Source organism: Austrofundulus limnaeus, unplaced genomic scaffold (assembly GCF_001266775.1).
Source record: "Austrofundulus limnaeus strain Quisiro unplaced genomic scaffold, Austrofundulus_limnaeus-1.0 Scaffold59, whole genome shotgun sequence".
NCBI lineage: Eukaryota > Metazoa > Chordata > Actinopteri > Cyprinodontiformes > Rivulidae > Austrofundulus > Austrofundulus limnaeus.
In genome coordinates, this window is record NW_013952461.1 from 208,105 (window position 1) to 235,946 (window position 27,842).

Genomic DNA, 27,842 nt, shown 5'->3' on the forward strand with positions numbered 1-27,842 from the left:
TTTAGGTTAAACCTGAGAAATGACACCCCGTGCTTGTCAGTCACATTTTTGTTCAAGGTGTTCCTTTTTTTATTTCTTTGTAACATTACACATGGAATAATCTTGGAGCCTCAGATACATGCTCAGATTAGTAACATAAGAAGCATGAGCATAAATCACTAGCATTACATTTCACGAGCCTTGACAAGTGAATTTTGAGGCTTGCTGAGTCAAGACTTGCTTCAGACTTCTTATATACATTTGTTTAAGAAGCAATTAAAAATAAAACTTAGAGTTGTTTAATCAAGTGACAAAATGATCAGTTTGTAGAGTGGCTGAAAAAAATAACATCAAACAGCAGTTTAAGCATTTATTTACCTGTAACACACAAAAATGTACATTGATGTACCATGCTGAAAATATTTTGTGTCTTTTTGGTTTCTAATTAAAATCCCTTCTGATTTAAATTATTGTTAAATTGTGAAAATCACATATCTGGTTGTGAATTAAGAAGGGTAATTTGGAAAACACAGAAAGCCATCAGTGATTTAAATCAATCACATTTTTAAAAATTCAAAATACCTTCCATGCAAAGAACAGAATTTGGAAAACCAGTTATGTTAAATATGACCTCAGCACTAATCAGCTCCACAACCAAACAAGACTAAAGACTAAATACAGGAGCACCAAAAACAAAACTGATTTAGCAAAAACATACAAAATAATATTGTAACTAGATATTTATTGTGCATTTAAAATAATCTTCCATCTAAAGCACAACTCAGACACAAAAGCAGATGTTTGCACCATTCCAACAATAAAACAAATTCCGTTGCGTGAATTGGCACAATAAAATCAAAAATAAGGTTGAGCAAAGCGAGTAGCTTTTAATGTGAATAATGYAAGCCCAAGGTTTTTTGTAGCTCAGACTGCCCAGATGGCTGGGACTGTAAAACAAACATTTAATAATAGAAGTTTGAACCAGTCTTATTAATATTGCAGTCTGCAGATGTTGGGATTTGCTCAGCTTTGCTCAGCTCTTAAAAACATGGTTTGTGAATTCCCAACGTCCTGGTTCGTGCCATCTTATATGTACTCTGCAATGACAGACAACAGCAAAAAAAAGTTAAAAAAATCAAATCAGCTCGTTGATGTGCATGTATGCAAAATACGATATAAAGCTCAGGTGCATTATAGGAAAGACTTACCTCTGACTGTGAGTTTAGTCGAACTCTCTGCCCTCCCCAAGTGGTTTTCTGCAACAACCTTGTATTCCCCGGTATCTTTAGTTCCGACCGTCAAAATGAGCAGAGAACAGACTCCGCAGGTGTTGGAGATTAGGTAGTTAGTGTTGGTATTTAGGCTGATGTTGTTGCGGAGCCATGTTACGTGAGGGGTTGGGTCTCCTTTTACGGCACAACTCATGTAGCATTCATATCCTTGGGGAGCGGTGTGCGTTTTCAGAGGGACAAAGAATTTGGGAGGACTCTGTAGATCGCAGACCTTTGTCTTGGGCATTCTCAGAGTGAATTTTTCTGTAAGAACAATATGCATTGGTACATTGTCACACTGGTGTAAAGAAACAAATTCTGAACGAGCTAATATTAATATTGATATTTGTATATTTACACACACACACACACACACACACACACACACACACACACACACACACACACACACACACACACAAAATGATGTATCCTTGTTACTGTGCAAATGTACTGTATGTTTGCTGAGCATGGACCATGTATATCATGCTGTTGGTGCTGAGGCTGCTGATTGTATCAGTTTGTGTGATCAGCATGTCAGCACATTTACATAATCTATGCTGCTCATCACAAACATGTTTGTGTAGTAACATGGATATTTTCTGGTTGATGAAACAGCAACTAACTAAATAAATGCACCATGAAATGTAAAGAGTTTTATTATCAGCTAATGTAGCCTTCTGTTTACAGAAGTATGACATTATTTTGAAAACTAATGGGTCCTGGTTGGATTAGTTGTTAGCCTGGAGGAAGATTTATGCCCTTTTCTTTATACTCCATGTTCTCTAACTGATGCTAGTGTAGAATTTAAGTCATCCAGGACACGATGCAGCACAGTGGTCAGTGGTTAGCACCGATGCCTCACAGCAACAAGGTCCTGGGTTCGATCCCCGGTTCAGGACCTGGGGTTTTTCTGTGCGGAGTTTGCATGCGTGCTTGTGTGGGTTTTCTCTGGGAACTCCAGTTTCCCCCACCCCCAAAAACATGTACAGTAGGGATGTACCAAAAAATCATTTTACATCAGAATCGTGATTCTCATTTACAAAGATTCAGAATTGATTTAAAATGTCCAAAAATCTATTTTTATAAATAAAAAGAAAAATGAAAAAAAAATCCAATGGCTGTCAGCCTCCATTTTGTAACTACAGTAAATGGGATGTCCTGATGTCATCACACAGCTGCTTCTGGAACATATGAAAGTGCAGAAAGCATCAAAACAAAGAGAAAACTACAAAACTGGAGGAAAGAGAGATTCAACTGGCCCTTTCTTCATTGAAAGCAAAGATTTGGGCTCAATTTGGTTTTTATTGAAGGAGTCTGAGTTTGGCATAAGCGAGGTTTGCAAAATGAAGATGATGCACTTTGGGAACACGACAAATGGGCTCACATTATCAGTTTTGAATGAAAAATCGATTTTGGATTGAATCTTGGACCCAAAAATTAGTATTGAAAAAAATCATGAGAGAGTAAAAGATTCCCACCCCTAATATACAATACTGTAGGTTGCCTTCAGGCCCAGGCCTCCCTTGAAAAAAAGATCTGGGATCTCAACGGGACTTACCTGGTTAAATAACTATTATGTACCATAAAACTATTCAATTCCTAGTAAAAGTCTAAAGGTACAACCAGTTCTGAATACCTTTTTTGGCAGGAATCAGCCACTTTTGTGATTCCGAAGGCTTGGAGGAGCCCATGTCRTTCTTTGCATAAACTCTGAACTGGTACTCTCGCCCTGGCATGATGTTGCTGGCCGTGAATCTGTTGTTGAAGATTCGATCTCCTATAGTGTGCCAGGATCTTTTGACTGAATCACGCTTTGTCACCATGTAGTGTAACCTGTCATCTCGTTTCTCATCAGGAGACTGGGTCCATGAAATRGTCACGGTGCCAGGCACATTTTCATCAAGCTCCACGGGACCTGGTGGCTTTGGCTCRTCTAGAGGTAAACACACATTCTTTTTTTACACGAGGAGTCAGGCTAATGCAGTAAGAAATCACAGAGCTGCTGCATGCAAGTCACCTGTGACTCGAATTTCAACGCTGACCATTTCTTGGCCCACAATATTCTTGACAATGATGGTGTAAATTCCAGTGTCTGAACGCTCGGTCGAAGGAATCAGAAGCTGAGATGTACCCTCGGCATTGCTGATGGTCACTTTTTTAGACACAGGCACCCCATCTTTCAGCCAGATTACATCTGGCCAAGGTGAAGCCTACAAAAAAAGGAAAATGATTTGTTTTACTTTGCATGTATACAAAATGAAAGCAAAGTCAGGGATTTTACTTATCTAGATTTTTTTTTCTTAATTACCTCAAAGTTAATGTTGAATCGTGCTGAATTTCCCGCTCCCACAATCATAAAACTCTTGATTTTAGCATCCGTGAATCGTGGCCTTACTATTAAACAGCAAGATAAAAGTTTTATTGTTTTTGACAACAACAAAAACGTGTATTATCTTTGTTGCTATACACACACGCACACACACACGTTTGTTCTTCCATCCCCATGGGAACTTTGCAATGACTTCCATTAATTTACCAGTCATTTTTATATCCTAACCCTACATAACTATATAGCTTTTACACAGACACTTACCTAACCCTAACTACAAGGTGGAAATATTTAAAGTACCCTAAACGAAACAAATCCTCATTACACCGAAGCACCCAGCTTCTTTAAATTCCAGACCTCAAAAATAACCATAAACCCTATTTAAAACAACAAAATAACTATTAAAAATAGAGCACCAACTTTAAAACCAATCCCCAGCAAACCACAAAACAATCCAACAATCTGGGCTCTGACTGACTGAAATATGCCAACCATATACCACTACATCTTACACACCACATACAAATCAATAGGCTGTCTCCAATGACCTCTTGGAACAGCCGACTCCRCCATGCACTTCCCATAAAGATAGGACCCAGTGGCCCAGGACTAGACCTGATGTCGCTCAAGCGTGTACTTCTTAAGGGATTTACCAACTCTGAGGAGCAATCAGTAGGCGGGTGGGACCCTCTGAGTGAATACTTTCCTAACCTGAACCCTTACTCTAAAGCTAACCTCAGTATACCTGACCGAAAACCTAACTTAACTAATTTCACACGTTGGTTCTAAACAAAACCTTTGACCCACCCAATGGTATTTCCCCCACTGGGGACCGGGCCTTTGTCCCCRTTAGGAACAGTTGGTCTTCACCAGGCTGTGTGTACTGGGAAAATGGTCAARATCATCCCCACCATCAAAGAAGCCACCACTTGGACCCCATTAAAAGGCTTAAACATCTCAAATGAAGTGAAGMGCTTGTCACCTTTTTTAGTTGAATGTAATTCTGCAGAGGACTAAAACCCTTTTACTATTTAATTATTTTTAAGTTAATTATTAACATACCAAAAGGATAATAAGCCTTTGTGTACACTCTGGTTTCATCAAACATACATCTACATGTCATGGGCAGTTGTTGCCACTGGGGGGCAGAACTATCTGATAGATTGTGACTTATTAACTGGGTATAAGATGTGATGATCTTCCAGCCCCACAGTCATATTGGACAACATCTGTCATTTGATTAGCTGAAACAAAATCTTCAAAATATTATGCTCAAAAGCTTCTGTCTCCATTTTCACTTATAAAATTTTTACTCTCTTTGTGATGAAATAACTTTTTTCTTTTTAAAATCATGTTTTTAACTTATCAGCAATTCAGACATTTTWTCCTGCATTAGGGATTTTGAGAACTGTTCAAATCTTCCTGGGTTTCTTAAATACCTGCTATAATTAACAAGTGGTGAATTGATAAATTAATRCAAAAATGTAAACAACTCCTAAGTATGTTACATATCGCTTTGACAATTAAACTAAACTTAAATTAGATTATTTTTGTTTATAAATTTGCACACAGTGAATGTGGTCAAGGGTATGTTTTTGTCCTTTTACTCACAATATTATATTTTACAGCTTGAACTCAGTGTAAATTTGCTTACCAGGAGGGGGCATGGCGAGAATGTAATTGTCTAGCTCCTGAGGCGGTCCCTCTCCTCCATCATTAGTGGCAATGACTCTCACCCAGTACATGGCCATTGACTTCATGCCCTTTACTGTATATGTGGTCATAGATATTGCATTAGAATTGCATCGATCCCAGTCTGTGTTTTCTGCAGGTCTGATCTCCACAAAGTATCCCTTTGCTTCGTCCTCCACCTCCTTAACGTCCTTGGGTTTGTTCCAAGACAGGGACAGGGTTGTGTAGGAGGAGTCTGTCACTTTCAAGTCAAGGACTTTACCAGGAGGCTCTGTAAGACATAATTCAATGTCAGCTTTTATTCWGTCACACTAATACCTCTGACAGTTAAAAAAATGACAGCTGTGTCATAATGTTTGTTAAAAAATGACCTACTTTTAGGGTCTCTGGCAAACACAAACTCAGATGGTGTACTAAATTCACCGGATCCGGAGTTGTTGATTGCACACACACGGAACTCATACTCCATGCCTTCAACCACATCTTTAACTGCAGATCCTTTACCTAGATAACAGCAATGCAATTCCTTGATTAGTTTCTTATTGTGATAGCTTCTTTACCACAAATAAACTGAAAAGGCAGATACATTATGAATTACTTTTGATCATATCATTTGGTGGGTTGACTAAGCCCCAGAGGTTGCTGCCTTTCTTGCGTTTCTCAAGGTTGTATCCCAGAATACTGGTTCCTCCGGTATCAGCAGGTGGAGACCATGTAAGGGTGATGCAGTCCTTGAATGCACTGACAACCTTTGGTGCCGATGGAGGTCCAGGGTATGCTGTATACACAATAAATAAAATTGGTAACCCTGAATGAAGAGGCATTTAAATATATTTTTAAAATATTTTCTACTTCAAGCTGTTGTTTTATTGATGTCCAGAACAACAGGCCCTAGCCAATTTGGTGCACTAGGCTAAATTTGAGGTAGCACCATTTGTGCAGTTGTTTAAGTGTAGATGCATTCACATACTTACATTTTCTTATTTTTTAGAAAGAATATAATTMATTTATAACAGAATTCCAGAAGTCTGCCTAATATCTGTCAAAATTTGCTGACAACAGTAAAGAACACCTGTTCGTGTTAACAAGCAGCTATGAACTAAACGGTTTTAGAGGGGATCTTCTCTAAACTAACCTGCAGTGGTTCAGAACTTTAAAGGAGAGGAGTTTTTTTTCAACATGCCAGAGTAACGTGATCTATTTGAGCTGAGGTTACCTTTTGTTCCTGCTTGAATATCCTCTGTTTCCATCAACTCACTGATACCCATTTCAGTCTCCACTCTGATGCGATAGCAGTATCTTCTGCCATGATCCACGTCACTGTCTTTGTAACTGGCGTTTGGACCAATTGGTCCCACCTTCTTCCAGGTGTTCCGCCCAATTTGTTGTCGTTCAAGTATATAGTTTTGGATCTGGCAGCCACCACTGTCTTTCGGAGGTCTCCACTTGAATTCAATTGAAGAGGCGCCGGCTTCAACAATCTCAAGAGGTCCCAATGGAGGTGTAGGCTTATCTGTCATAATTATGGCACGGAGTACATTATTTATCTGATCAAAACATCTTCTACTTTAGTTTTACGATAGAAATGCACAAGTTTCCTCATTTTTCATTACCTACCCAGCACATTAAGCTGGCTGATGGCCTCAACAGTCCCAAACTCATTTTTGAGTTTGATTTTAATTTCACCGCTGTCTTTACGCTGCAGCTTCAACAGAAGCAGGCGACTATTTCCCTCGGAGGTCTCAATCTTGATATTGCCTTCTTCTGAAAGTTCTTCACCCCCACGGTACCACTGAACTTTTATAGGTTCCCGTCCAATGAAGGACAAGTTGAAAGTAGCCTTGTGTCCCTTTTTCACAGTTACAGGAGTTTTAAATGCTTCTAGGTCTTCAGCATTGAATCTGGGTGGATCTGGGTGGATACAGAAACACATTCAAAGCTTGTTTATGTTACAAATTGATGTTGGTTGTTGATAGAATAAGGACCACTTTATTTTACCCTCAACAATTATTTCGCCCTCTGTCTTTCGCCCATCTGCTTCAAATTTATATTTTCCAGCATTTTCCTCAGAAACTTTAAGAATTTTCAGCCTGTGGAAGCATCCCTCTTTTGAAATGGTTAGATTATCAGATGATTTAATCTGTGAGAAGAAGCAAAGCAAAGTAAACAAACAAAAACAAAACTATAATTTTGCTTTACTGCTTCAGTAAAGTTTAAACAGATGGATTTGATGATGATATTCTGCACTTACTTCGGCTCCATCTTTGTACCAGATTCCGGCACATTCTTCACTGCTAACTTTACACTCCAGCTCTGCTGTTTCTCCAATAATGGCCTTGCAATCAGAAAGGCCAGCTTGAAAGTGAACTCCAGGCTCTGAGAGGTTAGGAAACAAGTTAGTAAAGACATCTACCCCTCCCCCACCCCCGACTCCTGTCCACCTTGCTATCTAAATAGGAGTTTGTAAATGGGAACTAATAACCACAATAAAGAAACACATGGATATGTGTTTTACGTGTTTTGAATTACTGTGTTTGCACATTTACCTAATTTTTTTTAAATATCAGGTGTTTGCATATTTTTATTAATTTGTGTAAATGTGTTAAATTTTATAGAAATCAAAAGTGAGGTCATCAAGAAGATATCTCCAATATGTATTGTTCAAGTTATCAAACAGATGAAAGGAAACATTTGACTTTATGTGCACTTCATATAGACATCTTCTTTATTAAGATGCAGCTTAAGGTCCTGTTTTTAGAAAGTCTTCTTCAACTTAACAATTCTGATCTCCTGATAATGCAGAAAATAAGGTCTCCAGTGGAATTCATTTACCTTCATTCACTTAGTCTTGACAGAAAGACAGGCTATTAAGAAATGAAATTTCCCTCTGCGCTGGCAGTTCCTTGGCCATCTGAAGAATTTATTTATTTTTTTGTCTGACATGAATTCAGTCTTCAGTGAATTTAAAAAAAGAAAGGGAAAATGGTTTAAAGTATAGAGACTGCTCAAGGTCAGTTCAAGTTGTCCTCAGGAATCTTCCGTGTGTTAGATTTCATCTAACACTGAAACACAAGTGTTCCTGTTGTAGCATCATTTCATCCACTGCTCTGCATACAAATAATTGAACTCAACGCACCGACTCATCCTGAAGTAATGCTTAAAACAGCAAGCGGCAATGTTAATACAGATGCACACAAAGCACAGATGGATCTGCACATTACGCACACAATACACTAGGTTGACACAAACAACAATGTTTAGCTGAAAACCAACTTTTGGGTAAATAAAAACATTTTAAATAACAAAGGTGACTCCGATATTAGCCAACATTATTAAAATTAAATAATTTGTAGTAGTATACTGTATCAGATGTAATTAGTCACACTTAGGGTTAAATCTGAACACATCTGCAGTAAGACAAAGTGTTACGTCTACTTTTTTAACCCTCAAATCACTGGAAAAAACACCGACCCATCAAAYGAACTTATGTTGGGATGATTCCTCCCGTGTAGCAGTTGAACTATTGTCCTGAAGTCTTACCACCGTCTCCTCGATCAACAGGCCTGGCCATGCATGGCCTGAATGTTTGCCAGCTGCTGCTGGCTCACCTCCATCAGCACCCTCACCACTTTCAGGAGATTCATCACAGCATGCTGCTGGCCCAGAGCCGCATTCAACCCTGGCTTTACTGCTGTTACTGTTTTCTCAGCTTTTTTTTTTCAGTTTTAGGGGAAATCACTATCCAATGCTTCCAAATTGCTGTTACAGTAAGGATGACAATATAAAATCAGAATCATGGCATTTATTTCAGAAGACCATTGTTGAGGGAAATATGGTGTCTAGCTTACATTTAATCTTTATCTCCTGTTTGAATACGCTGTGCTGTGGCACAGTTACACACTTCAAGGTGTCTTAGGTTTCCAGCTACACCATAAAACAAAAGTCATTGTTGTTTTTTTCACTTTCTCCATTCACTGTCAATGTTACTATTCCACACCGGAAATCAACAATTTCATTGTCATTTAAGACACGCAGATCTATGAACATAAAAACAATAACAAAAAAATAAATAAATTATGCACACAACACATAAACAAACAAATCTAATTTTATGTTTTATATCAGAGAAAAGAAAATTGAATTTTAAATAACATATAATGTGGCCTGTAGTGTCCCAAGGTTTGGCATAAAAATAATAAATRTAGCATGATTTTCCTATTATATTTAACCAGACGTTGAAAACTGATGGGAACAGAGAAAAACAGTAGTATGAAAAGCATAAGTTAAAGTGTGAAAAAATGACTGGCAAAAATATTCCAATTATTGTCAAAGATTTTTTTTAATTTTATTCAACTCTGTTAAACACTTTTATGTCTGTCTGAGGTTCTATTGTGTTATATAGATATTGTTTTTAAATTGCATCATATGATAATTAAAATTAATTTATTAAAATGTTCAACAGGATCTGCACATATTGTGAATAAACTTTGCAACTGGCAAGTTGATGATAAAGTGATGCAATTAATGTGCTGTTTAACTAAATACCTTCAAACAAAACAAACAAAACTCTTAGTTGTAACTTACATCAAAACCTTGTAACTTCATTGTTACTGTAGTTTGATGGAAATGTGTCAACTTTTTTACAAGTTCAATAATCTGACCATACCACAGACAAACTTCAAACTTTAWCCAAATAAAGTTTTCCTTTTGCAGTTTTTGGAAATAGCTTTTTAAGCCTAACAGCAACTATACAGTTATATCTAAAAGAACATGAAGTGAAATACGCGTTTAATTTAATGAAATATTGCCACTCATACAGCAACACATAAATAATTCATTACTCACCTATAACTGTGTCAGGAACCAATGGACCAGCTCTTATTTGTTTCTTGCGTTTCTCTCCTGTCCCTCCTCCTCCTTCTCCTTCATCTCCTCCATTGTCATCCATTCTTTCTCCTCTCATACCTCCTTTCCTTCCCTCCACATTCTCCTTCTCTCCCTCCCCCTCAGTGTCCTCATCAGAATAGTCAAATAAATCCTCCTCTTCTTCCTCTGAAAACTCCTCCAATTCTTCATCCTCATCACCTCCATCTGTAACTCCATTTGTGCCACCATTTAATCTGGTTGCAGCATTACCTACACCAGTAGTGCCACCTACAACTCCACCGGCACCAGTTCCACCGGCATGACCAGCACCAGCAGCTCCACTGGCACCAGCCACACCAATGGCAACTCCAGCTGCGCCATACACACCACCAACACCAATAGTGCTAGCAGCACCATTGGCACCACCAGTACCACGTGCACCAGCAGCTCCACTTGCATCAGCAACAGCACCCCCACCGGTACCAATAGTCCCACCTGAACCAGCAGCGCCACCTGCACCAAGAGCTACACTACCTCCAACACCAGCTGCACCAGTAACTGTAGCACCACCTGTGCCCGCTCCAGCAGTTCCAGCTCCTCTAGCTCCGTCAGCAGAAGTTCCCACCCCGCCAACAGCAGAAGTTCCCACCCCGTCACCAGCACCATCAGCATTAGCTACTTTTTTCCTAGTTTTTCTTACAGCTCCATCTTTTCCAGCTGCAGCCCTTTTTGCCTTTGCAGCAGCTCTTGCTGCCTCCTTTGCTGCCGCTTTGGCTTCAGCCTTTGCCTTTTTAGCTGCATCTTTCTCAGCTCGGGCCGCTGCTTCTGCAGCTTCCTTTTCTGCTTGGGCTTTTTTTGCAAGTTCCATTTTTTCCTCCATTTCTTTTTGATATCTTGCCTGCTGTTCTTTGGCTATTCTTAACAGCTCTTCGTCATTGCCTGCACCAGCAATGGTGGTTTTGCGTTCTCCCCTTTTGGCCTTTTTGGCGGGATTTTTGTCAGCTACGAAAGAAAAAAGAAAATATAATATTCATTCAAACTTTACTTTTTCTATTATTTGCGTATCGTCCCTATAATGTGACAATTCATAAACACAAAAAATAAAGAAATTAATGTTTCTTACCTTCAACAATAAGCCAGGCATTGCAAGATTTGATTCCTGCCACAGCAGCATAGATCCCAGCATCCAAAGGCATACAGTCTTTCACCATCAGCTTGTGGATGAGCTTATCTTCTGATACAGTTATCTCATGTTTCTCACTATTGGACAATAGAGATTTTTTGCCATACCATTTAATCTCATCTATTGGTGCAGTTAGGACACATTGAAAGAGGGCATCCTCTCTTTCTTCTGCTTTGACCTCTTTTATTTTGACAGCGAAGTCAACTTCAGTCACTGYAGCATTTAAAAAAATACAAAATAATAAATAATTACAGGTCTTTCATCAACCTCTTCCATTTACTTTCAGTGGTTCAGGGTCATTTGTAGTTTCAGTGCAATTCAGTGTGTGCAATTAGTACACTTAGTTTATTCATTGTAAGAAACAAAGTGTCAGATGTTTTAATTCATTATTTCATATAAGGGTAATATATTTAGAGTCAAAAATGTAAAACTAATGTAGGATTTTAATCTGGTATACTGTAAGYGTAACATTTTGAAACATTGTTTGATTATTTAAATGTAATTGTTCCTAAAGACATACCTTTAAAATCTGTGGAGAAMACATTGACTCCCTCAACATCCACTGAATAAAGCCCAGCATCTTTTTTACTTAAGTTTTTAATTGTGAAGATGTATTTTTTGCCGACTTGTTTTAAACTATGCCTCATTCCTTCACCCTCTTCTTTGGTGAATGGAACCATGACACCATCCTGTAGARCATTGGAACATGAACATTTTTTTCGCAGGTGAAATAAACTGCAACAATAAAGTATAACACAAACAGTAGTTTATGTCTCACCTTGTACAAGTAAATTTTGCTGCCAGAATCCAAAAGATCCATGTCCAACTCAATTGTTGCACAGTCATCATCTTTGACCTCGATGGGTTTTAATGTCCTAATATGCGTGATAAACTGTGAAAACAATTATGCAAAATAATAATAAAAAAGGTATTTATCTAAATTAAAGAAAGCAGTTTAAGAAATGATGATATACAAACAAACATTTTTTTGGAGATGGCTGTAACTCAATAAGAAAAAGTTTTGTCTGTAGGCCTTGTACCTGTGCAATCTCCTCTTCTCGCTCTTTTTTCATTTCAGTAAGTTTCTTCAGCATCCTGCGGAAGTCTGTGATACCATACTCAGCGCAGATCCTCTCATAATCTTTCTTGTCTGCACTGAGCAGGATTTCCCAGACTTTTTCATCTGATTCCATTGGCTTCTGCTCACGTGTTCCATCTGGATTACTGCAAAATGGAAAACTGCATGAAGCTCCACTGAAACAGATGTTTTATTTATTTTTATGATATTGCTAACACTATAGCAATCACTATGATGACATTTGGTTTTTTTTATTTACTGTTATTTATCCAGGCAAATCCCATTGAGATCACAGATCTCATTTTCAATGGAGGCCTGGGCCTGAAGGAAACCTATTATACATGTTTTTGGGGTGCAGGGAAAACCAGAGTACCCGGAGAAAACCCACGCAAGCACGAGGAAAACATGCAAATTCCATACAGAAAAAACCCAGGTCCGAACTAGGGGTTGAACCTAGGACCTTCTTGCTGTGAGGCGTCAGTGCTAACCACTGAGCCCCCGTGCTGCCCAATAATAAAATTAATGTAACGGTTTGTTTTTTTTCTAAGAAATTGGTAAAATCAAAGAATTACCGTTTTTTAAGATTTTTTCTCAGGTCTGTTGGATCTGAAAAGACATTAAAAAACTCTTTTGTAATTTTGAGTATTTATTACTCATAATTTGTCTCATGGGTAATTTGTAGCTTAAATGCAAACTAAAGAACAGCCACAATGTCAGCTTGYTGTTTCAACCTCACCTTCCACTTGTGATTTTTGAAGTTCTTTTGTCTTGGAGAATCCCACTGTCAACAAACAAAGCTTGTTTTGATATATAAATTTACAGTTATGTCATGAGATTAYGTCAATGGAAGCAGATTTATAGAATGATTTCCAGTAAATCTTACTCTCAATAACGTTCAGGACAACAGTGCAAACTGCTCTCCCATATTCATTTGYTGCGTAACACTTGTAGGTGTCTGCGTCTTCTGGAGCCACTTTAGGGAACTGATGGGATGAAAATGGAATTAAAGTTCTGTTACTGTTTTTATGACATCATCTTAATGTTGCTTCCTAAAATGTTTACTGTTGATTGTCATAGTTGTGTTTTTTTAAAGCTTACTTCAAGGGTGTGTTCACAACTTGCTTCATTATATTTTTGCATGCACACATCAGGGTGAAAAATCATTTCTCCGTTCGCTCTGCTCCACGTCACGGTGGGTGTGGGATCGCCCGCCACAATGGCTTTAAAGACTGCAAATTTACCTGCAACAGAAAATTCCTTATTAGTGGCAGATGGTTTATGCAGAAACTTTTAATATATATTAGTGCATCAAACATTTTTATGCTGTATTTACACGCACAAATAAGAGAACAGTATTTGTCACATCATAACTCCAGAACTGAATGAGCCAAGTAGATACATAAGTAAAACATGACAAAAAATATTTTCCCCTAAAAAGTCTGCTAGAGCCCATCAGTATGTATACAAAAAAAAACAAAACAAAAAAAACACTTGAACTCTGACTGCACCCTTGTCTGTTTGAGAGTCTTTAAAATTTATGCTTCATTCTTCTGATGAGATGCTGAAAATGTACAAGAGACTCGGGTGTACAATAAAAGCAGAAAGCCTAAAAGCAAGAAATATGAGTTATGCAGAAGTTACTCAAGAGATTGGCAAAATACTTCAAAATACTTCTAAATTCTTGTACCAAAGACTTAACTATCCAAGGTTCCTGGATCAAGGCTATGCCTGTATGCATCCTACTAAGGCAGGTACACAACAATGTACTTGCATCTTTACAATGATGCAAGTTACTCTGTATAAATTACATCATCCCTAAAACCACAGAGATTAGGACCCTTTTCTCTGACACCAACATCATGTCGGTGTCCTCATCACCTGGAGACCCCAGCACTTGTGAGGCTCCGACCACTCCCCGCTGGGGTGCAGTCAAGGGGCTACACTCGCACTGGGCACTCCCTGTAGACACAACGACAGCAGTGGCAGAAGCCATTGCCGTCACTGAGCCCCAGGGCACTAAACCCTCCGGTTGCTCAGGACCCAACACATAAGCATCAGGTCCTGGGGCCAAAGTAAAGGTTGTTCCAGTCACTATATTTCTGGCCCATCCAGCCTGGTTCCCCACCAGACAGGCCAGAGGAACGGCCATAGGACCACCTGCAGCATCCGTGCCCAATGTGCCGCAGGCTGGGTCCCCGGAGATTTTAGAACCCCCTTCTGCCGGGTACTGGGGGCCGGTCCCTTGTCCGCTCAATTTAAAATCCTTAACTTGCCATCCACCGGAGGTAGATGACTGACGAGTGTTGACGGTACCCGGGTTTTACATCAGAGCTTTCCTTCTCCTAGGTGGGTTTCCTGTATCGAGCCCCACCTGTCCGGCTGCTTTTGGTTCGCGGTACCCTATTCGCCTTTCAGCTTATTTCGGCACACCCCTAAACACCAGGAACAGGGATCCCCAATCCACCACCTGGAGGACGCGCCTCTACGCAGTGCAGCCTCAGCGCAAGTCAAAACAAAGCTTTTTATAAATGGGGATCCACCGGCTTACAGGGGTTCCTCATATCTTAAAAAATAAATAAATAAACAAATAATTAAAAAACAGCCGATCCAAGTTTTTCATTTTTTTATATGATGTTTAGTTCTATTCCAAAACCCCATTAACAACAGCTCATCTCTATAAAATACAGAAATGAAAAACAGACAATATCCAAATTGAAATGATCTATATTCACACTGTAATGTAAAATATATCTTTACCATGCTTTTATTGTGAAAAATACAGTTTAAATAACATCAGTCACCTGTTATTTAAATTCATTCGTTCGAAGTGTAGGTTCTTATTTATTTACAGTTCTGTGACAGCCTGCATCCATCAAACAGACGAGACACTTACCCTCCTGAATAGTTACAGCGATGGGTTTTCTGGTAAAATCTGGAGTYGTCTTTCCTTCTGGAAGTTCCTCCATAAACTGCGTTATCATAACACCAGGCACTTTCGATTTCTTCCTGATGCCTAATTGAATCGAAACATATTATTAATTACACCTGCATAGTGTTTGAGGGCCAGATAAAGGCAAAGCTTATGAGCAAATGTGAGTCCACATACGCAGGGATTTGTTTAGATAATGTGAATGTTTAAAACATGAACAATATTTAAAGAAGTGTTAAGCAAAGCTAAATTCAGATTAATTTAAAAAGAAAAAAATCTGTTATAACTAAGAAACACTGGCCCTTGTAATGTGATGTGTTTATCCATAAAAGAAGCATTATCTTAATGGGAAAATGCCACTCTATCAAATCAAAACTGTAACCCATAATCATCATAACTCTCAAAATTAGCTTTTTATGTCATTTTACATCTTTGTATTGGCTGAAGTGCACATTTTTCAACCAAATACTTCTTACAACTAGCTTGACTTTGAATTGAAACAAATATTCACATTGCTGGGAGTTTTTGACCCTGATAATAGTTTGCTGAACTTGCTCACGTAGAGCTGTGTTTTTAAAATTTTTTTTATTTTTTGACAAACAAAATAAAGCTGGATAATTTGCATTCCCACCTACTTTGCATCTTTTTTGCATTTGCTTTGCTGTGACCTTACTCCCTCACAAAACCTTTAAGTCAAAACACTCATAATGGGAAATGGTTGTGAGAAATGCAGGGTAAACTTTTATTTCATTTTATTTKATTTAGTTAAAATATTGGATCTGACATRCASTAGTAAGGATTGTTCATTGGGCTGTCTTGATCTGGCTTAACCAACTAAAGTATATATCATAATTCATTATAATTAAGAAATAGCTACTGTTTAATTTATGAATGTAAGAAAGTATACTGTAAGCATAGTTTTATGAGGTGTAGCATAGAGCCACATAGCTCACATAGTGAAATATTTTAAATAAGTAATTTTAGCTGGTTATTAAAGTTTTGAAACATAATTACCCCTCAACAATCTGCAAAGCTGCACCCCTGAACGCTGGTCACAGGGGTTTAGATTTTCCTAAAGTTTTTTAAGTTTAATAATTTGCTTTTAAATAATTAACTCCACCTACTCTGCCTTTGTTGTATTAAATGTATATTTTGTTGCAATAAAGCTGATGATTAGAGCACTCCAGCATTATGCAGTCTTTAGCAGAATGAATGTAAACTCGCAGCAAGAACTACTGTAGCAATTACTAAAGGTAGCTTAATAATAATAATAATAATAATAATAATAATAATAATAATAACAATAACAATAATAACAATAATAGGCTGGTTTCATTGTCTTTAAGTTGATTGTCCACATTTCAATGATAATAGTGGAACCATTRATAGCAACATGTTGGCATAAATGTWTTGATCTACAGCACCTTCAAAAGAGAGAGGAAAAATAATCCACACCAGCCAATTATATTATGAGTCAGTTATTTGCAAAAGCATCCTATAAGGTTATTCTAGGGCAGATTTAACACGATCCTCAATGTACATGTGCTAAAAATATGTAAATATATATTATTGATGTAAATTTAACAACTATGTTAGAGCAACATTTCCAGCAAGGACATTTAAGGAGATTTTAGTTCCCAGCAGTAAGATGAGTAAGCTTATTATCACTGGAGAGCAGAAGGTTTTTATTTAATCTTCAGGTCAAATGCCTGCAGATGAAAAGATTCGACTTCCTCCTGCTTGCTTGTGGGAATCAGCAGGACCTCAGCTGTTTAATACATAGCTAAAACATGAACAGTAATTATTCCTAAAACACTAATCGGTGTCCCAGCACAGATGGAGCGCTGCACTGGGGTGGTTTCCTAAAAGCCAGTTTCTTGGAAATTAGAGTGTCTTAACCTTGTCTTACAGAAACATATAATAAACTTTGAGTTTATCCTCCTGCCGAGCTGCCTGCTGTCTTTTCATTTCCTTCATGTCAAAGTGCATAAAACAGCAGTTTCACATGCTTTTGTTGAGAAGGTGTGTCTAGAGAAAAAAAGATCAAAGTCACAGCTGTATAGCAGTCTTTTTAATCTTTCTCTGTTTTGTCGGAGAACAGAAGGTGTTCAATTCTTTCATATTCAATACATTCTGTTAAGACGTTACACGTCCTGACAACTGTTGAGTTGTTAGTTCTATTCTCATGTAAAACACAGTTGTTTGTTATGCAGTATTCCTAAAATAATTACTTTAGACCCAACTCTTATTATAGTGAATAGTTCTGATCTTGAGATTGTCCAGATTGATAAATCTTTATCGGCACGTTATATAAATATATCTGCAGTAAATATAGTTACAATCAAACATTAAACGGTGTTTAGTGTTTGCTGTAAGATATTACTGCATTATTATTTCATTGTGTTAAGATCTGAGGTCACCAATTCCCACGTCAGTTTTTGCCAAGCACTGCTGCCAAAGTCTTTTCTAAAGACATCATGTAAATCCTGTTTTGTCAGCTGACATTTTCAGCCTAAATCTGCAGCTTTACTTCAACATTCTTTATGTATAGGTTGACATGGGTGCTTCTAGTGTTTAATACTGTACTGTTACAGCATCAGGAAGCCCTTTTTTATCACAAATTTATCACAAGTGCTGAGATGGCTACAGAAATGTACCCGTAATCTTACAGTACAGGCTTTATCTTGACATACTGGGTTAGTGTCATTAAACATTTAAGGTATTGATTGTCACGTTGCTTAGAACTGTAAAAATAATTCATGATGTATTTTATTTCATAGGTGCACTTAATACATAATCAAAATTGAACTAAACCAGTTGTTTTTGAAACTAACAGTTCATCTCAACATTTCAGGTCAGAGAATTTTATGTTTCCATTTCAGATCAAACCCCGGGTTCCTCCGTTATTTAGTCTATGTGTATAAATCTCAGCGCTTGGTCTTTGTAGATTTTATAGTTGTGTTTTATTTCTGATTTTATTTGTTGAGTTTGTTCCCTGCAGAGCTTTGTGTACTTGTGGTATTCCAGAGCACTTGTCAGGAATAGAATGAGTTTGGCGAGGCTCCACGCGTCTTTCAAGCTAGTTAACTTAAGATGCTAACGTTCTGAGTTAACCTGACAGACATGGTTTTCTAAGAGCACTTTTTGGATCTCATACATTGCAATTATGTGACAGCTGCATGCAAGAAAACATGAAAAGGTCAAACCTCAGGGAAAAAATAGAGGTAAATGTAAAACCTTGAATATGTACTTTCAGTATTCTTTATTCTTAAAAAAACTCATACATATTTTATTGTTGAACTTAGTTTGAGAAAAAAGATTAACTCAAACAAGTCAACTCAAACAAGTTGGATCTGTTTCAGCATTTTTTATTGTTTTTTGGAACATGTACATTTTTAAATGATCACACCAGCTGTTTCATTGGTGTAGTTTATTTATTGAGATTCATCAGTGGTGCCATCTTGTATGGGGCTAGTCTATTTTGACTTGTTTGGAGAAAAAAGTGGCATTTTCCCTTAAAATTGCCAGCTAAAGTAAAGGTTTGGCAGTCATAACCAGTTAAGCAACAGCATGTAGTGTTCATACAGTATGGAGTTTGATGAAAATGTCCCAACAAATTGCCTCCGTTGTGACACTGAAAGTTGTATCATCTGCCTTGGATGACACCTTTCAAGAAGCGATGAAGATCACATCATGCATCCAACTAAACCCAACAAGGCGTCATGCATTTATAAAGCTAGATCTCTTGTGTAATCTGGTTTMTTTTTCTGCACGCATACCTTTGTCGTTGGGGTGAACTCCCTCAGAACCGCCGGTTTAACACGTAACATGACATCAGGAGAGGGCACAGGACAGAGAAATATTAATCCTGACAAAAGCACCATGGTAGATTGGAACTTTGACAGGATTATGGACACATGATAAACACAAAAGACCCCTGAGCGGGGTGGACAAATGCAGACATTCGCAGACCAAATGCTTTAAAAGACAAAACATGACGACAACGTTAGCGAAAGACAAAATATAACGGCGTGTTAGCTCTGTGCTGTAGCTTGAAAAAAGACGTGATGGCAACTGTTGAGACTCAACTCAAAGCTTGCTTATGCATTTTCTCACAGCAGACACCTCAGGATGACTCTTGCACGGTGCTTGAGAGAAATTTCGGAAAGACTTAGGAAAAAAAAACATTTGCGGGGAAATTCTTTTTTTTTTTTAAATCCCTAGTTTTTCTTTTATCAAGCAAGAATGTATATGTTTGTGTTGCAGTAACCATCTGCTGCAAATGTGTTGTGTTGGATTGGGTTTCTTCAGGAAGAGGTTTCCCCAGCATTCAGTTATTCAGTTTACACAGAATAACTTATTTTGAGCTTGTCTTCTGCCATCAGATATTTCCTTCAACTGTTGTCCTTTTGATTTTGTTCTTAAGAATAAGGAGTGTGACAACAAGGTAGCAGCCTTCTCCTCAATGTAAAAAAAATGTATGGCTGCTTTAAGTGTTGACAAGAACACCAAACACAGTTTGACCTGCTCAGACATTAAATGTATCTGAACAGTAATATTCAGATGCTTTGCTTCAACATCATCAAAGATGATTGCACGGCACTGATGTTCTCATTCCATTCCTTATCACATGCTCTCCTTTCTTGTAGGTTTTAGTGTGTGACTTTGGATTTTTTTGGCAAAGAGTTTGTGCACTGTGTCTCAATAGAATYTTGATGAGAATCATCTCTGGAATAAAGGAAAAAGACAGGTGGAGGCAGCTGGAATACAAACCTTTGACTGACTTCCCCACTTACCCGCCTGCCCAACGGCAGTTGGCTCAGCCTCCTTTGTCTTCCTCCACATCTTTATTTCTTCTTGGCTGCTGATTCAGAGGGTTCTGCACAAAAGACAGAAGATGAAACTATAAAAAATGGAACACCTTATATGTGGAATTTCTCTTCAGAATTTGAGGTAACATTGCTAGCATTGGAATAAGTGGAATTTATTAGTTTTTTTTTCTATATAAATAGGTCACTTAAAGATTTTCACAACAACATCTAAACCCTTTAGAGAGATTTTAGTAATTCTTGGTTGCTCAGGTGCCTTAGTTACACTTTTCCTCTCCAGCACTGCAGTTCCTCTGACCGGTCAGTTAGAGGCAGCAGGCAGTGTTATTTACAGTAACCATTGGTCTCAACTTGATCTGCATTCCTGACCCATGAATCATCTTCAGGTATGCATAAACACAGATCTCAATGCCTTATATGAACTGGAGGAAAACTTGGCTTTAGTATTAAACTGCTGCAAACAACAGCACTGCCCGGTCTCCCAGTACAAATATCAGTAATTTATGGTTTAATCWGAAAAACATACAGCACCGTGCAAAGGTTTAGCTTCTAAAAGTAAAAAAAAATGACTTTGACAAATCTGAGCTGAGCATTTTGCAGTTAGATTGTTTTCAGGAGTTGTGCAGAACACACAGTTCTGTCTCTGTGGTTTCTGTTTCTTCATGTAATCCTAAACTATGTGATGCCAGATTTAGAAAGTACAAAGATACTACTTCCTGTTGCAGAAATCTTTTTTTCCTCTAATTACTTAAAATGGATCGTATGATTTGACCTTAAGGGATAGACGAGGTAAAGTGCACAAATTATAATGCACCATACATTTTGGCAAATTGTATTTTATATCACGAGCCAGTCTTGCATGCACTTTTTTGTTTAAAATGATCAGTGCTGACATTGTTAATTGACTACATTTAATGAAATTTGGGTAAAGTACTTTATGACTAACTAAAACTCACTGACAAGTAATCATACTATTGCACCCATTATGTATCTAGTACAACTATTATGCCACTTAGTGCTTCGACTGCACTAGATGTTTATCACAGKTTTATAATGGTGACGTGTGATGGGCTGGCCTCCCATCCGGGTTGTGCCATTTCTCTCTCAGTCAGTGACAGATCTCTTGCATCACTCTGATGGATGGCGGTGATGTTTTACTAGACCTTMAAATGGGTTTCAGAAACTCTCCTCTTCTCATCTTTGTTACTGGGTAAAACGTCAGGAGCAAAATTCTGTCTAGTCAGACACTTCTGCGCACTTCCTTCCCTCTCTGCAAACWTTAATTATCATGATATTTATGTACGCAATTTGTTTGGGGATTTAAGTTGGCTGGCATTAGAGTTTACTGAAAGCCATGGTGCACTAAAGATGTTTGATTTATAACCTTATTTAAATGCAAACCAAAATTGTCTGTCGGACCAGTAGTTTATCTTTAGGTTTGAGATAGTTTTATTTATTTGTTATAGCTTAGTCATTTTCTGTTTTTATAAATGTTTAAATGTAAGATGCCAGATATATCTTGCTTATAGAAACTCTTGGTGCAGTGGGATATTTGCAATGATTGCTAACTGACTTGTGTGACTCCCAACTGCTATATGAGTCACAGCTCTGCATACTTATGAAAAGGCCATGTTCTTAAARCTATTACTACAATTTGTTCTTGTAAAACTTGACCTAAAGCCTCTCATGCTAAAGGGTCCTAAATTCCTCAGTAGGCAGGGGTTTGAAGTAGGTGTGGTTATAAAGAGAAATGTWACGTCATCATTATTAATTTGCTTCTAATCACAAGATGGATATTGCGTAGTTGTGATTTTTTTTAACGCTGTGGTTACGAACACTAAAATTTTACTAAAATGTGTGTGCATAAATTAAAATGTGTCACTAAAACCTCTCTAAACATCAAACCAAGCATCTTGGATWTTTTTTCATGTTCATGATCTGCACATGCTCCAGCATACGTTTGAAAAGGTTCTGTGCTCATACAGCAATCTCGGCTCTTGGAAATGTTCTCTGCAACACATATGGTAAGAGCGAAAACAATCTGCAAGTGTTGAGTTCTTGGCGAGCGATTCTATGCATTGAAGAGAATTCACTCCACTTTGCATTCAGTGAATCGTTTGACTGTTTTAGCTCATTACATGTTGACTTTAATGCTTGGCTTTGGATCAGCGTTTTAATGAATCCTGACATGTGGGGGAGAGGTACTGAAGACAAAACAGCTTTTAATACACCTTGCTCATCTACCTCTGTCACTCTGAGATTTGTGCTGCAGGCGACATTTCACTGGATGTCTGTTGCTTTAAAAAAAATCATAACATCATTACATAAAACTATTAAATGGGAAAGCAGGTTGTCACTGCAGGCAGCGTGACAAGTCACTAAGATTAAAATAGGAAGGGTTTGCTGAAATGTTGGACCACTTACAGCATTTTGCTCAGACTAAATTTTTGCTGCTGTTTGGGTTTACTAACGTGATTATGTATTACTATGAAAATGTTTTTGAGCTGCCTCTTATATTTAACATTTTGATTGGAAAATAAGAAATGGGTACAGCCATTTACTGAAGAACATGTACATTAATATCAACGCAAACTGAAAGTCAAAACCCCAATTTGCACCATTTTAAAAGCCACAAAATAAATGTAATATATTTTTCAAAAAGAATAAAAGAAGTAGGTCCTCTGGATGGGTTCTTCTTTAGTGAAACGTTTCGTCTCTCCTCCAAGGGACGTCTTCAGTCTGATGAGTTTCAGGTGAACTCAGCCTTATAAGCACTGCCTCCACATAGTGGACAAACAGGTTAGTCACATGGAAAAGATCCACTATGTGGAGGCAGTGCTTATAAGGCTGAGWTCACCTGAAACTCATCAGACTGAAGAAGTCTCTTGGAGGAGAGACGAAACGTTTCWCTAAAGAAGAACCCATCCAGAGGACCTACTTATTTTTTTCTTTTTGATTTTTTCTACCTGGATTACTGAGATGCATCAGGACGTAATTACATAATATATTTTTATTTTTTAAATCTATATTTGCAGTTTCTTTCAGCAGTCGTCAGGAATGTTTCCAGGGTCCTTGAAGGGCATTGAAAAGTCCTGCTTTGGATTTATTTTTCTGCCTTTTGATCAGCTCTCCTTCAGATCTTACACCTGGGCTCTGTGGGGACCGATCCAAGACTAAGTGTTCTGTTATGTTTTTTAATCCTGTGTTTGAGATCATCTGCATGAAAAATAAATGAGATGTTGGCCTTATTATATTCTGTGTTCGATTAAAAATCAGGATTTAATAGTTATCGGGTTTTTACAGGATTTCTTAAATCAGATGACCCAGCCCCCTTCAGGTAGACCAGGGGTGTCAAACTCATTTTTACTGAGGGCCACATGAGTTTTATTGTGGCCTTCAAAGGGCCAGTTGCAATGAATTTTGACATTTCATGTTTAACTATGACTAAACATGTAATGTCTTGTTCCTCGTCTCATTGTTCTGGCTGAGCGCTGCTAACAAACAATAACTGAGCTCTACATGGTATTTCCTGCATAGAAACATCATCTTAATGCATCCTCTTTTAAACATTAAAACATACCATGTAAAACAGCTGACTAAATGTACAAAAAAAAACAGAAATACTGTTAAAAGTAAAAGTAAGATCATTTTACTCATTGTTGAGTTGTTGTAAGTCTTGAATTCGGAACTTTCCCACTTTCCGACAGAGAATTTTCATACATAATTAACATGCATTATGGGAGATGTAGTTTAGGGTTGTTTTGAGACATTAATTCAGGGCTATTCAACAAAATTGCTCAGGGGATGGAAGTCACCCGTGAGCCTTGAGTTTGACACATAATGTTAGACCCTCTCTGTTGCACTTSTTTCCTTGCTATGAGCACACTGGCCACCATACCATGACATGCCAGATCTTTGGCTAATGGCTCAATCAGCTGAGGATACACCAGATTTTACCCATGATCTCTTGTCGGACAAAGTCTGCACCATCTGCAATAGTTGAGGACAGTTGGCAAGACTAGTTGTCACAAGAATCTGTTATCGTGTGACGGGGTAACGACGCAAAATCTGCAAGTGTGTGACGAGAACAGACCCGACCCAACCTCAGTTCAGTCTCAGTCAATCAAACATGGAATTTATGGAGCCAGTTTTGACCAGAGTTAGGTGGTGTGAACAAATTATCAACCTAACTGCAAACACGTGTTGCCAACGATCATAAAGAGGGTGGGACACAAGAGATGGCATCAAAAAGAGATACAGTATGTCATTTACACAAACAATAACTTTGATTCCTATTTTCAGATGTGGCTATGCAATTATATTCTTTGCAACACTTCTTATCTTTGCCCTTTTTCTTCCCAAAATGAGATACAATCATTTAGAAATGAAAAGTTAAAAAAGACCCTGAAAGCACTGCAGAACTCAGTGTGAATTTGCCTCATGTCTTAGTAGTACGTGACATGTTTCAGACTCTTCAACCCACTGCAGCTGACTGCACCACTGACCACATACTCAGAAAATGGCATCTGGTAGCTTCTCAAATGTCGCTCACTGCCTTTTTCCACACAACAGGGACTGCAGCTGAGCAAACAAGACAGAAAGCGGCTTTAGCTGTGTAACTCTCAAAAAACTAGTCTTGATGACAAGGTTTTTTGGTGTCAAATGAGTTCTAATGGTGTTACATGAACTTCCCAGTGGATTTGCGTATGTGCTCAGTTTCTGTGAAAGTGTTGACAATTTAATGCTTTTGTCATTTATAAGGAGAAAACCTAAAAATGCCGACCTGTGCATTTTGCGATTCTTCCAGATTCTTTCTTTTTAACTCCCCCAATTTCATCATAAARTTGTACCTTTTAATGCTCAAAACAGCGATCTAAACATGTGCATTCATGTGTGCATAGTGGTGTGTAATGTAGAGCAGACAGCATCAACTGCAGAGCTTTTCAATGTAAAAATAAATTGATCTTCTGCCAAACTACAACCCACTCCCTCCTTGCAGGTCCCTAAATCTCAGGTTACATATTGATTTGATACCTCCATCTAAAGTTAGTTATCACCAACAGCCCCACAGCTCTGGTCCTACTGCTGTGATCCAGCCTCCCAGGTTTAAGTGTAAAATAAAACTGAGAAGTTGCGTGCCTTGCAAAGGTGATTTCATGCACTATTGCCAAATCTATGTCCTGTTCGTAAATAAATTATCTGCAATGTTTACGCTCTCATTATTAATGCAGTGGCACACAGTGTAATTTGAGCAGCTAAAATTAGATGCCAAATAGTAATTAAATTATCTGTAAATATTTAAATTACATTGCAGCAGCAAGCTTAAGCATTAAGGGGGGGAAAATCTGCAACTACATACCGAAGCAAGGTTTTTATTTATTTGTTTGCACCTTTTGTTCACCAAGTGCTGTCATCTTTTTGATTAAATCATGACACATTTATCTAGATTATGCTAGCAAGAGGAAACATTAAATAATTGGCTTTCWAGCCCTTTTTTTCTCTGCTCAGAGCATTTTTTGTTGTTGTTGTTGTTTTTATCATCCAGCCTTCATTTTGTGGGCCACCTACCTGTTCCCAGTCCTCAGTGCTTTCAGCKCTCTTCCTTTCAGACAGGAGTGCAATCACTCTGTGCCTTCAACTAATTTTTGCAACAGATCCTTCCACCAGCATGCAAGTGTGTGCTTGATGCTTGTCCTCTGCTCGGCCTCAGCGACTTCCAAAAGCTGTTTAGGGTTTTTCAAATTRCTGATGACTCCGAAGACTTTGGGGGGGTTGAGTGGGCGGTGAAGCAGAAAGGGGGGTGACTGCAAAGGGTGGGTCAAAGAGCAGGGTAAATACCTTCTAAATGATTGTTTGTTCACGTAAATTGAAGGAAGTGACATGAACAAGCGTGAGGTTGTTGCATGGGAACAACCTGGACTAAATCACATGAGCTGTGACCTTTTCAAGTGTAACATTATGATAATGTTCCTGGACTTGTTTTTTTCTTATTTTATTTTTCTTTTGCACTTGTAAAACAAACTGCTTTGAATGAATCTTGAATACGAACACAAACATTTGTGCAGGAATTACGTTTTTGCTGTCAAATTCATTTAGAAGTGCACAGACTGATTTTTGCATTCACCTCAGAAAATCAATTCTTGACGATTAGGATGAAGTAATTACTATCCTGCCAACTTCAATTAACAAAATAAAGACTTTCTCAATGACCAGTATGGATTTGATTAACTGGAGTGGAAATAATGATGATAACGTTTATTAGATAAAGTTTGAAATTGGGGCAAAGTGAATTATTTGACACATAAAACTGAGGGTTCACGCAATAAGGTAAGAACAGTTCTGATGTCATTTTGTGTTTAAAGAAAACTAACAGAGAGTTGGACCTCGATTTAAATAAAAGTTMAAGGCTGCTTTCTTCTCCCGTCTCATGTTACTCTCTCTGGTATTACATTTAGATGTCTTGTCAGTGGTAGTTTTATTTTGAGATAAGATAAATGTTACCAGCCACTGTCTGCAGAGACTTAAATAAAGAAGCGYCTCACATTGTTTCGTCCTATTGGGAGTTCTGTCATCTGCCAGGAAGCTCTTTGGTGTTTGTTTTGTGAACAACTAAAATCTTATCAAAATTATTTTAAACAGTCGTTTGATCACAAAACCATATTTAACTCAAATGTATCTTTTAGCAGTTTTTTTATTGACCAACATCTGATCTCCATTATGACAGATGTTTWAAAATTTAAAATTTCAATTTTTTTGTTTTTTATTATAAGTAGTAACAGAACAGGCTACACATGTTACCCAACAACTGCCTACAAGAAGTGGAGTTTACCACACCACCTCCAAAAAGTGTTTTTTAACCACATGCCAGTCTTACTGCATACCAAAACCCTTTACAGCCTACACTGTAAACCTTGACGTCATTATACAAGAATAACAACCATAAAACTGACACACTGTACATAAAGATTTCTACTTACAGATGTCATCAYCCCAGGGGTGGCCTTACAGTCCTGATACCGTTTCAAGCTCTAGAATATTCCAAGCCCATTACTACATTAACAAAAAGTTAAAAGTTGGAAAGGAAGTGATGAAAAGCTAAATTGGAAACATAACGTATACGTGGTTCTATGGGAGTAGATCTTGGAACAAAATGGTCTGCCATGGCCAGTAMAATAATTAGAGTTTAGTGCAGACGATTTGCAAAAGTGTGACCATTTCAGTTGTTTCTGCATTTAGTTATCGAGGTTTTGCACTTGTGTGCTAAGGTGGAAGTTTCAGATTAGTTACTGTATAAAACATAACACTGCTGAGCTGCAGCATGGTGGCACAAAGATGGATTCCAACTTTGAAAAACTGATTTGCTGAAAATTGGTGATTTGTCTGACTCAAACTTCATTTTCTTCTTTCATACTTAGCTAAATTCTAAAAATCATCCTACTCCTGACAACTAAAACAATTTTACCATTTCCTCCCTGAAGAGGAGAGATGTTAATTAGCACTTTCTCATTAGGAGGTTAAACAATTACTGAAAATATTTGATTTTGAACTTCTTCTAAGTTTGTTTTAACTGTAGAAATAATTGACAGTCACAGCTTTCACAGCTTTTTTAAATGAATTTTATTTCATTACTTTTGACTTGCATTTAAGATTACGTGCCAAATTTCTGACATGATGATGGAAGCC

At 37.8% G+C, this 27,842-nt stretch overlaps 1 protein-coding gene across 3 annotated transcripts; it reads right to left on the minus strand.

The window, feature by feature from the left end:
* Positions 1-33: 33 nt before the first annotated feature.
* igfn1.1 (immunoglobulin like and fibronectin type III domain containing 1, tandem duplicate 1) lies at positions 34-25,884 on the minus strand. Of its 3 annotated transcripts, none has more exons than XM_014009529.1 (24): positions 25,728-25,883; positions 20,127-20,209; positions 15,295-15,414; positions 13,500-13,642; positions 13,285-13,384; positions 13,138-13,182; positions 12,974-13,007; positions 12,364-12,547; positions 12,102-12,215; positions 11,844-12,012; positions 11,264-11,536; positions 10,120-11,142; positions 7,526-7,650; positions 7,273-7,414; positions 6,892-7,185; positions 6,491-6,787; positions 5,873-6,052; positions 5,650-5,778; positions 5,237-5,545; positions 3,562-3,647; positions 3,271-3,463; positions 2,890-3,186; positions 1,188-1,514; positions 34-1,076 (listed from the first exon to the last, which is right to left on the minus strand). In XM_014009529.1, the coding sequence occupies exons 2-24, from the start codon at positions 20,173-20,175 to the stop codon at positions 1,066-1,068; spliced, it is 4,644 nt and encodes a 1,547-aa protein (XP_013864983.1). In that variant the 5' UTR covers positions 20,176-20,209; positions 25,728-25,883; the 3' UTR covers positions 34-1,065. The 3 variants fall into 3 exon arrangements, with proteins under 3 accessions (XP_013864983.1, XP_013864984.1, XP_013864985.1); XM_014009530.1 differs by having other exon boundaries at positions 19,110-20,209; positions 25,728-25,744; XM_014009531.1 differs by lacking the exon at positions 34-1,076 and having other exon boundaries at positions 1,320-1,516; positions 2,891-3,186; positions 25,728-25,884.
* Positions 25,885-27,842: the final 1,958 nt, after the last annotated feature.